This window comes from Rhyacophila brunnea, unplaced genomic scaffold, assembly GCF_057557595.1.
Source record: "Rhyacophila brunnea isolate RB1 unplaced genomic scaffold, BYU_Rbru_1.0 scaffold_17, whole genome shotgun sequence".
NCBI classification, from domain to species: Eukaryota; Metazoa; Arthropoda; class Insecta; order Trichoptera; family Rhyacophilidae; genus Rhyacophila; species Rhyacophila brunnea.
This window is the reverse complement of record NW_028232827.1, coordinates 18,769,208-18,781,878: the sequence shown is the minus strand read 5'-3', so window position 1 is coordinate 18,781,878 and position 12,671 is coordinate 18,769,208. Positions and strand designations below refer to the sequence as shown.

Below are 12,671 nucleotides of genomic sequence, written 5' to 3'. Positions count from 1 at the left end.
ATCACTTGCTCAACCTATGGCCTGCCCAGATGACGCGATTTAACTTACGTGATTTAGAGGTACAGGTGACTTCATTATTTAGCCGTCCATAATATGTGAGTGTGTTTTGTTGGTCAATCAGGTATGGACATTGTTTTATTTTATTTTATTAAATAAAGCTTATCAGGGCAAATTCTTAGGTTCATACTTTGGCTCCAAATACACTTTGAAAAATAATACGTGCATTTTCTAGACCCAGAATTCAAAACTGGGACTCACGACATTCTAAACCGACGCATTAGCCGCTTTGCATTGTGAGCATTTACGTTATGTTTATACAATTATTTCACCGAGAAAAACTTATATCGTAAGAAAGTAAATTACTTTTTATGATGTCTTCGATATAAAACATTTTAGAACCGACCGAAAACAAGCAATCCTTTTTTAGTCATCAGATAAACAACATTCACAGATGTCTGTCAGTATTGCGTGAAAACCTGTATTGATATCACCGTTTGATTGTGTTCATAATAGTGTCCGATAAATATTATTTTTGAATATATTATTATTCAAATTATGCGGAGTCAGTGAATATTATTAATAATTATTCTCCATTCAAAACACGATGTTATTATTTTCATAAAGGTAATGTACAAATTTTTTTTATTATGTAGGTATAATATTTTTTTTACTGCATAGCCTATTTTTATTTGTAGGTAACGATATGCTCTGAATATGTCATATTAACAAAAAAAACTGTACTAGAAATAATCACAAATTTACCAACAGTCACGTGAATAATGATTTATTTTAGTTTACTCAAAGTTTATAAAATTGTATTATTACCCATATTATTTCAAATTTTACACTCCCGTAAATTAAAGGATTTGAATAAAATATAAAATATAATATATGCAAATGGATTTTCCCTTTTCTATGCCTCACAATGTATTACTATGGCAGTATCTGACAGGCCGCAGATTTTTAACGATAATACAATACAATCGCTGTAATACCGATAATTTGTGGCTAAGTATTTAATAATTATTCAAACAGATGTCACTTTGTGTTTAATTTTTTCAATTATGCAAATCAATCAACAGCGACTAGTAATTTGAGTTTAAATTCAAATAAGATAACTCGCGAAATTTGTATGTGCGGCCTGTCGATCATGGCCTCATAGAGCGAGATAACTCGCTGAAGGCATAAAACCATTTTAGTTTTATACTGTTATGTACCTACTCCCATACTTAATATTTTACATCTTACACATTGAGAAGCCCTGATGAATCAATTGATGTTTACACGCCTAACATAATTATCTTTTCTATTTCCTCATCTAGCCAATGTTGTCCATTATATCCTATTATCAATCGAAAGACAAACTATTCATGTTTAACTTCAATAACATTATATATCAAATATTATAAACTTTCCATTTCAAATCAATTTCATCATAATCAAAACAAGTACAAAGGATACCTTAATATGTACTTTCTAAACTCCCATTTAACGCCATATTTCTCATATCGATCAGTTCTAAAATATCAGTTCCAATTTATCCATCACACAGTTAACTTCTACAGTGTAATTATTATTATTGAATTAAATATTATATGTTTATAAATTGCTAATACTTATAAGTAACTCCGTTACTATAACATTAATAATAATTTGTGAAGTTTAATTTAAAGTGTAACTATTGTATGATTGATATTATAAATAAATATTTTATGTAGTGATGTGAGTGCTTTCTGTGGCATCCCGATCCCGACACATAACAATACTATTCTATGGTTTCGCCTTTCGGCATCGTCAGGCACTATGCGCACTCACCAATGGTAAATGCATACTCCCAACGAATACAATCAATTCTCGCTTATATAATACATGCATACAATAAGTGAGTAAACACCTTATTATCTAACTACTACATTTTGATACGGGATGCTAGATAAAAATGTTTGAAAACCACTGTTCTATAATGATGTCGTAAAATTTTAGTGATAGTGAAAATGATGATTTAAAATGTGTAACAGTCGAAATCAGTGTTATTATAAAGTAAAATAACTGTGTAGGTACCGATAAAAATGTGAAGGATTTTTTGTAATTCATTGGTTCCAATAACGACTGATAGTAAACAATATTGATTACACCGCAACATTATTGTGGTTCAATGCCATGTGAGTTTTAATTAGTCTCAATTCTGACAGTAGAATATACAGCAATAATAATATTTTAATTTATGTCATGCTTGAGATGGATAACATATTTTGATAAATTGAATGGAGATATGGTGGAAGGAACCATTCCACAAAAATAAAGTATTACGCCATCATGATCAGCCCTGCGTGTCGTTTTTAATGTTTTGTTTTGTTTAGTTAAACTTATTTTAAGCATTCATAATATTTAATTGTGTATGGTTTAAATATATTATGTGAAATATTTTACTTTACGATAGTGTTTTGAACTATTTACTTGCACTAATAAAAATGGGCTATAAAAATAATCTTACTAATATTTTTCAGAATAAACTGATATTGGTAAAAAAAAATGTGGATTCGTTTCTTTCTGGACAATTTCAATCAATTGATATAAAGCCATTATTTTTGTTCAATTGAAAAGCTACTTCAACGCTAGTGTTCATTTAAAACAATCTCAAGTGACAATTATAATATAAAGATTGTAAAAAACACACGCGTGTGATATTCTGAAGGTCAAATTTTTTATTTATTTTAAACTATCACAGTCACTTAATTCCAAATTGAAAACACGCTATTGATATTGTGCACGCAATATTTTTTTTACTTAGGTTATTTTAACTTTATTTTGGTGCGATGGTTACGTCGTCTCGACGACCTTGGAAGTTTTCAGCAATAGGTGTTATATGAAAATACATTTTATCATAGAGAATATCAATATTGAATAGATATTGTTTTTTTTTCAGATTTGACAAGGTTGTAAATATATAGATACATCAAAATGGTGGACATGGTGTACATTTTTGTGGCCCTTATAGTTATGGTGGTGTCATACGGAGCTATGATATATGTCAAAAATAAAAGATTTTGGAAATTAGTTGGAAAAATTAATGGATTTAAACCTGTTCCCATCTTTGGCAATGCTCTGGATTTCGGAAATAATTCTGTTGGTGAGATTACAAAATACTATTACTAAAATTTTGCGTGATGTTATATACAATTAATATTGGCAATTTGAAACATTTAATTAAAAAAAATATATTATTTATTTAAAATCGATTTAAAAAAATGTTGAAATAATTTTAGCCGTGTCTAATTAATACGTCATAACGAACCTATACAATTTATTATAATGTACAAAAGAATAAAATGTCTATTTTCAATAGGTGTATGTACCTACCTATATACAAAGGATAGCCGAGCGGCATACGCGTCGGTTTATAATTTTGTGGGTCCCAGATTTGAATCCTCAGTCTGGCAAATTCACATATTGTTTTTCAATTTGTGTTTGGAGTATGAACCTAATTGGTTGAGCAAGTAGATAACATCAATTTCTCGTAAAAACAAAACTCTGTTAATACAAATCTCTATGCTATGGAGACCTATATAATATTACTAGGAACGGACATGGACAAAAGAAAGAATATGTATTTTATTTTGTAAATTTTAGGAATATAATAATATGTGTACCTACTCGTGTTCTTTACTGACAATTAAATAGTTTTTATATATCATTAAATCATAAAATAGGACATATCAATCAACAACCTTTAAAAATAGTTGCACTACCACCATGTAGGATACCAAATTATTAATTTTTTTCTTATTAAAAACAGCTTATTAACAATTAATGAAATTTTAATAATTTTTTGGGGGTTCATATTATTATTTGTTAATTAAATCTTATATATTAATTTAATGATATATTATGTGAAACCATGTCAGTTGAAAATATAATCTTCATACAAAAGTTTGTACAAAAACATATGTCGCACAATAATAAAAGTTAATTATATACATCTCTACTAATTACATGCATTACATATTATTTACATAAAACGTTATTTCAATTTTTATTTTGTAAAATGAAATAAATAAAACAACCTGAGTACCTACATTAATTATACATGTAAAATTAATTTCTGATTGACATTATTTATAAGTATTTAACGTTGATTTTCAACATTTACAAATTTAATTACCAATGGCTTAGCGGAGGCGTGTCGGTTGATAATATCGTGGGTTCCCGATTCAAATGCCGGATATGGCAAATCAACATGCTATTTTAAACGTAAAAATGTTCGTCTTATGCCTATATATAACGATAAATATGTAATAATAATATGTAGTAATAATATTATATTTTTATTGTTAGTTTAAACATACTCTTGGATCAACATTATGTATTTACGTGAATATTAAATAATTAATAATGCGAGAAATATATTATATATATTATATAAGTCGCAGAAAACTATTTTATCTTGAATATACATAAATATATGAGCAAACATATCTGTCCGATGATATAAATGTTGGCATATATAAACAATGGTGTTTTATGAACACGCCAGAAAATGTAATCAGAGATAGTGCACTGGAACATAGGTACCTAGATTTCGTCGTTTCTAGAAAAATAATATTCATAGTTATCAGTGAGCCATCTCTAGTTAAGCACTGGGGAGCTATGGGTTAGAACGGTAGATAAAGTTTTTTTCAAGTACCTTATGATACATTTTAAAGAAATGGCCGGTCCAAACTAATAAAATAAAAAAGAAAACAAACTGATACATTAGCTACCTAGAAGTAAAAGGGGAAATATTATAATGATGAAATACGTATTTTAATTTACTTTTTTAAATGAAACAATATAAAACAATTCTTATTTCACGTACTTTAATAATGACGAGTGCATTTATTCTGTACACAAGACTGCTATCGGTAACTATCGGCGGCTATCAAGTATAGTTTATCATATTTATGTATTGAGATATTATAATTGTTAAAATAAGTTAACTGTCTATCTTGCTCTAAAAGTTAACACAGCAAAGATAAGTGTTGTGTTTTTTTGGCAGTTCAGACGGTTAAGTTATTGTATAAATTAACCGCCACAATACATAAATATGATAAACTACCATCGACAGCCGTCGATAGCCGTCGATAGCAGCCTTGTATATAGAATAGGTGCGCAGTATCAGTTTTGTTCGCTCGACTAATAACTGTTATGTTTAGTGAATGAACATGGTTCTAAACATTGTTAAATTATCCGGATCAAGAAAATATCTTTCAACCAATAAATATTTAGCAATTCAACTAATTGAAGATTTAATTTCTGTTTCATCTTTGGAACTGCAATTATAGTTAAAATTTCGTTAATTTTCAAAGTAGATAGCTACGAAAATAAATCGGCAATAATGATATCTAATAATATGTAGGTACTAGGTTACTTAAGTGAATTAAACGTTACATAAATAAATAATGTCAAATAAATTTAATAACATAATATTGTTTGAAGCTTAAATACTCATGCTGTAGATTCTTAGGTGTTCTATTAGGGGTTCCCAACCTTATTATCATCTCGAACACAATATGTATTCCAAAGCATGCAGAGTTTTTCCCTAATGACACTTATACATTTTAGACAGCTAATTATAGACTTATAGAGAGTAGTCATATGCAAAGCAGCAAGTCCACTTCTTTTTCTTTGTCCATATCCGCCCCTTAACTGGAGCATATGGACACCACGCGGCGCCTCCAAGAATCCCGGTCGCTCGCCAGTCTTCTTGTTTCTTCCAGGTCAAACCAGCATCCCGTAGCTCCGCCGTATACACTCTGTAGATTGTATTTAGCGGCCTTCCAGGTCGCCGGAATCCGGTTGGCTTGAAGAACAAGCAAGCCAAGTTAAAGTTCTCTTCTGACATCCGTATCACGTGGCCGAGCCAGGTCCAACGTCGCCTCTTCACTTTCAGCGTGATGAGAGGCTGCTTGGTGCGTTTTCTTATCTCCTCGTTGCTCCTAAATTCATACCACCGCACACCCAGTATTCATCGCAAACATCTGTTTTCGAAGCTCAGTATACGGCTGCTTTGAGCCTTCTTAATGTGCCATGATTCGCTACCGTAAAGCAGCACCGTCAGAATACAAGCATCAAATAGGCGGCATTTGGTTTTGACCGAGTACAATCGTGAGTCCCAGACATTTCGTATCGAGTTGAATGTTGCTCCAGCCATTCCCATTCGGATAGCAAGCTCTTTTTGCAAAATGCCATCTCCCGTGATGTGTACCCCCAGGTACTTGAAACTGTCAACGCTCTCGATGTTTTGTCCATTGCTAATCAGAAGGAAATCTGGATCAGGACAGGTGCTATTGCACAAGACGTTCGTTTTCTTCGCGTTGATTTTCAAACCAACGCGAGAGGAGTTGTTATGCAACCTGTCGATTGTCTCTTGAATGCCCTCGATTGAGTTGTCGAATAGGACAGCGTCATCGGAGTATTCCAGGTTGATAAGCCTCTCCGTGGGGGTAACAGGTATGCCTCGGTCGGGTGGTATTGACTTCCGTAGTATGAAGTCAAAGAGAATGATAAAGAGAAACGGTGAAAGCACACAACCCTGTCTGACTCCGGTCGTGACCCCGAACCATTCCGTGACAGTGTCTCCAATTCTGACACATCATTCGCTACCGTTTAAAAAAATCGGTTAGGTACATGTTCAAACACGCGCGTTAACATCATTTTACTCCCTACTTCAATTATAGTTTGTTAATTTATGGCTACGGCCGTATGTTGTAGCTTAACCACTGGGGAATGCCAAAAGAAATGGCGTATTTCAAAAAAACACTACCTTATTCTTAGGTCAATAATTATTATAAAGCAATCATTATCCGTAAGATGTTTATCACACTTGAATGGTCAAAGACATAGCTTATAATAAGTATCTTTATAATGATCTTCAAATGTGTTAATCGTGCCCATTTTTTGAATAATAAAATGCCCAATTCTTGTCAAATTTGGGATCACAGAGATTATCAATATAATTTTTTATCGTAAATATTTCAATATAATAATGTCGATATAAATTATACTAATGGTTTTATAATGCGTTTAAAAATAAATAAATGTAAAAAATCATAACACCACTGCACATTTATGTACTGAAATGTGACTATATTCTAAAACATTAGAGCGAGAGGTTTAAAAGAATACTATTTTATGTAATAAAAATATTTTATGCAGTCATCAAACGTTTAAAATAAATATAACGGATAATAAGGCTTCAAAATTATATAAATAGATTATCTACAACGTTTAAGGAATGTCCAGGATCATGCTTTGAAAATAGAAAAAAGCTCATATTTGACCACGCCGAGCACGTCCGCTCTTAAGTTACTCAAGTATTATGAGAATTTCAAAGTTCTGAAAATAATTTGAAAAACTTGTAAATTATAAATTAATATTTAGCTGCCTGGCTCTAATTTTTATAAGAAAAATCTATATAGGTATTATAATATAATAATACAATATATAACAAAATGAAAAATATGTTATGTAATTGAGAAAATAATATTTTTTTGAATGTAGAAAAACACACCTTACACCGCAGAATTTTAATAATTACATAATATAATCATGTGGTTGCTTTATGCAGACCGAAAATGGAATATTTTTAAAGCGCATTTAAATGACATTTTTCTATGACAGCAGCTTGGTCGTTTTATGCAGATCGAAAATAACATATTCTGCGATTCTTGAAATCTTTAAAATGCATTTATATGAGATTTTTTGTATGACAGCAGCTTGGCTGATTTATGCAGAACGTAAAACAAACGTGTGAGTTTATGGAAATCACAATAACTCATTTTTTTCAAAATTGTGGCCTGTGTGCTTTGTTAACTACGCTCTGAATACAGTAGACATGTAACAAAATACTAAGACTTAACTGTTTTATTTCAAAAATTCGTAGTTTCACTTTGTATTAATGATTTTTTCAATACTATTTAAAAACATAACGAGAGAAATAATTACAGATTATATATTATTATAATAATATTTTTTTGCAAAAAATATCAGATAAAAAATAATGACAATTTAATAAGTATAATCTTTGGTATTGGATATCTCTAATTTTTTTATCGTTAGGGATGTGAATCACGATTTGTATTTGTCAAATGAGTTGGTGGGTGCCTTTGCGGCCACGAAAACATGGTTGGGAATCCTTGTTGTAGAGTGTCGGGTGTGTGATGTAGAATATACTTAACTTATTAGTACTACAGGGATGAGTGAGGAATTAAACTAAATATGTATGAAGATCTAAATTTGTATCTGAGCAATGTGTTAAATTATTATTCATGAATAAATTAGTAATACTTAAACACTAATACTGTACAATAAATAATATACTGTTTTTGATTTCTTTAATAGAAACAGTACATTTAAAATAAATCATATTTTGTGGAAAATTTCAAACAGCGTGAATTTGTGTTTCATAAAAAAATCGGTTATTTTTTACTTTAGGTACTATTAAATTAACCTGTGTGTTCAGTGAATAGGTAAAGAAAAGATTTTATTCTGAAAATGAGTTTATAGAATTTCTGCCTTTTGTCATGTATTGTATACCAAAGTATATTATGTAGACAAGTTGATTGATTAAAATAAATAATGACTAAGTACTGAAAATATGAATATTTTATCGTCATTATTATTCGTTTTATGAATGTGAAAAAGTGTTTACTTAGTTTATAAAAATCAGTTATCAAACATTCATAAGACACGCGTTTATAGTGTAGTCATACTAGGACTTATAGTACTTTATGATGAATGGCAGAAAATTTGACATCGTATTGATTGGAAAGGTTTGAGTATTAGAAAATTGATAATGTACTTACTTCATTTATTATAGTTGGGTCCAACCAAATACATTTATTTCGAAACTAATTTAGACATTGGATAAATAACATTAATATTTGGGACTTTTAAAGTTGTTTGTTATCAAAATAGGTTTTTTGGAGAGAAAAATATACCTACTGGATTATAAAATTTATTTTATCTTATTGAAAGGTGTTAAATATTATAACATGCTCTTTTGCAGAAAGCTTCATCCCCTATCAGGTATAAGAATAGAAAAGCATTGGTTTACAGTGTGAACGTCACACATCTTAGTGATATATTATTATCATAGAAGTGTGGTAACTTTTCTTGGGAGGAATGGTCTTTCAAAAATACATATATACCTACTACCTCTAATCATATATTAATTACATAAGATTTTATAAGCAGTTAAAATTGGTGAGCAGCCGATCAAATGGTGTGGTATAGTTTATTATGGAGTAGTATCTCTGCGATATTATAAATATAATATTCATAATCTCGAATGTCAATAATAATAATAATAAAATAATAAAGTCACAAGCAATGTGCGAATTATAGAACTATTTGAGGAATTATAAATCAGAAAATTTTATCATAAAATTTTGCATTAAATGCATAGTATTATTCGTAGAAATTTATCTAATATTTATGGAAATGCTCCACATCAATAGCATCTTTGGACTATTCTCAATTGGTAATTAATAGTAGATACTTAATAATGTTTGAACTGATATGATTGAAAGAGATGTTCTTTAAATATAATATTACGTTGTAGCAATGGTGAAGAAAGTAAAGCTTAAAATATAAAAAAATAAACATAAGAAAAAGTCCATTAAAAATGTCAAATGATTTATGACACGCCGCGTATTTCATATTATCACACATTCGTATATTAAACATTTTTTTTTTCATTTTTCCAGCTTCCATTATCCTTAAGCATAAGAAAACGCCCCTTCTTTGTATCCATAACTCATCTTTATACTAAAATGTTTCTCATTTGTGGGGTGCATTGTTTCTCTGAAACGTTTTGCTTTGTCTCGTGTAAGGCGAGCTATCAACATAAATCTACTGCTTTATGACGTTTTGTTCTTCATATATGTACTGTGACAAAAGATATAAATTATTTATACTACGAAATCCACGCCAGAAGTCTGAAATAAAATCATTTATATCTCTTAATTTTACTCAAAACAATTGCAAACAGACATTATGACATATTAAGTAAAGCAGCTGTTAATATGCAGTGTCAAAATTACAAACAAAATGAGACAATCTACACTACTTTGATATTATAGTACTGGATACAGATTTAGTTTAGATATTGAAAAACTGATGAAATTAACCTACACAATTTTGTTGAAAATACATACAAATTGCAAGGATCCGCACGAGTCTTTTATTATGGGATTTAAGTAGATGAAGGTTGAAGGAAACTAGGTTTACATGGTTATTTTGCAATAAAAAATATGAAAATAAAACGCTTGATATTTTCAATTCTTTTTTTTTTTTTTAATTTTTTTATTAAGCTCTGAAGTCTCAATTGAGTCTTATTTAGCTTTACTTTTTAACATACACGGATTTTTGGTTGACATTGCGTACATTTATAAAGATCTGTCTAAAAATGATACATACGTGGTATACGTCATAAGGGATTATTACTAAGGCAGTAAGCCAACTAGGCACTGAGATTTCGGTTTGTTTAAGCATGGGTCATTTTCACTCACTGTAGTGATAAAATTCACAGTTCACAGCATTACATTAAATTTACTTTAATTAATTATCTATTACTTATGTAAGCCATTCGGGTCGTAGTGCCTTTGTCACCTCGCGATTGATTTTCCTGCTGAATTGTATTTAAAATGATGTTCTAATTAGCTCCCTTAGGTAATTTTACTGTTGGTTTTCTCAATGAATTTATGGCAAGGGTAGACTTAGACAAGAGGATAGGTCTGTTTTGTTGATTTCTTTCGGTAAAATATACAAGTTTTTGGTTTCTGTCAATTATTATTTTTAAAAATGCATGCCGTTGGTTTAACTGATTTTTTTTCTTGACACAAGAGATGTAGCATTTATTTTAGATACCTGCTAGGCGGTGTGCACTTGCACAAAGTTAGAATAAATAACGATTACGTTTAATATGTATTTTCAATCACTCTGATTAGTTTTAGGTTTTCGAAAAGGAATTTAGCATTCATTTCAGCTCATAGATTTGGTATCAATATTTTCTATATAATATTACAAATTTAAATGAATACAATTTTACTGGTTAACTAAATTGAGAAAATATATATTTTCAAAGTAAAATCAGGCGATTGTAAATTTTACATTAATATTTTGAATAAAAAAAATGATATTTCTTTATGTCAATAATAATTAATGATTAAAGTATTTGAAAGAGGTTAAGTCAGCCAAAAATATTAAAATATTATAATATCCTATGAAAATAAAAACGACTTTAATTCTATACAACATAATATCTACAAATCTGAAAGACATAATGAATAAATACTCTCAATTATTTATACAAGTTGATCATACATAATATCTAAACATTTTAACAATTTAAATAGCTTTTTATAGGTTGTATACAAATATATGCTCTTATATATATTTGTAATTATAAATAATCTACACTCATTTAATTGTCACAACTTAAATTATATAGATACAACTAACATACTAAAATAAATAACAAATTTCACGCAGACATTTTTAAATTAAAATTGATGAGAGCAGTTTCAAAATAATAAATTTAAGTGACCCAATTTTTTATGTTGGCATTATTACGCTTAATTGACCAACAGTATTTATACAACTGTAAAAGATGAAGGCTATTACTGTTACTACATATAATTAACTAAACAGTTAATTTTGGTACGTTGTCAGTAAGAAGACTGGCTTGAAGCATTGTTATTTTTATATACAAGTGGATGCTGTAACAATATAAATATATTGGTAGTAATTAGTATTACACTTGTAACAATTAGAATTGTAGAGCCGATAATGTAAACATGATGTATATGTTACGCCGAATGTGCGAAATTGACTATTACATAAAATGGGCAAAATTTTGGCTAATTCATGTAATAGTCAAGTCTGTTGCCTTTTATTATTATTGATGTTTGTATTTTTTTATTTTTCGGGATTCTGGCCATTCGGGATTCCGGCCATTCGGGATTTCGGCTATTCGGGATTTCAGCGTTTGGGATTTCGGTATTCGGGATTTCGGCTTTCGGGATTTAGGCTTTCGGTATTTCGGCCATTCGGGATTTCGGCCATTCGGGATTTCAGCATTCAGGATTTCGGCCTTCGGGATTTCGTCCGGCACCCATTTTAACCATATATAATATACGTACATTTTGACCAATGCATGAGCATTTGACACATTTAGTTCAGTTGCAAAAAATACCACCGTCGCGCTACTATCTAGTTTGTCCAATGCATGAACTAGGCAGAAAAATTACTGCCGAATTCACGCACTCGCCAGATATTTTGTCTAATTTACGAATAAGGCAACGGGCTTGCATTTTTCATGATTTAGGCAAAATTTTGCCCATTTAATGTAATAGTCAATTTCGCACATTCAGCGTAACATATAAAACAAATTTATATTTAATAAACATATCTTCTTTCTTCAACAAATAATTCACAAGACTTGAGTATGTTACATTCTTTATTGAATATACACATAGCAAGTGCACTTACGTAATATCTAAAATTTGGAGAAATCTTTACACCGGTTAGTATTTAACGTAATTGATCATCATTTATGGCACTACTACCTTTGGTAGGTACTGGTCTACTTAAAAACTTCCTCCACCTTAGACAATCCAGTGCTGGAATTC

The 12,671-nt window shown here is 30.0% G+C and overlaps 2 protein-coding genes across 6 annotated transcripts in view; one reads left to right on the top strand and one right to left on the bottom strand.

Moving 5' to 3' along the window:
* The window catches only part of LOC147073791 (metabotropic glutamate receptor 2-like), a 411,881-nt gene that overhangs the window by 319,197 nt on the left and 80,013 nt on the right, over positions 1-12,671 (bottom strand). The gene's annotated exons all lie outside the window — the stretch shown is intronic.
* Positions 461-12,671, top strand: part of LOC147073792 (putative cytochrome P450 4s3) — a 34,056-nt gene continuing 21,845 nt past the window's right edge. Inside the window, exons 1-3 of one of the 5 annotated variants that reach the window (XM_085944821.1) lie at positions 1,678-1,882; positions 2,508-2,695; positions 2,927-3,130. In XM_085944821.1, the coding sequence (XP_085800947.1) occupies positions 2,962-3,130 (169 nt within the window). In that variant the 5' untranslated portion in view covers positions 1,678-1,882; positions 2,508-2,695; positions 2,927-2,961. Of the gene's footprint in view, positions 625-1,677; positions 1,883-2,104; positions 2,397-2,507; positions 2,696-2,926; positions 3,131-12,671 lie in introns of those variants that run through there. The other 4 variants (XM_085944820.1, XM_085944819.1, XM_085944818.1 and 1 more) reach the window with 4 other exon arrangements.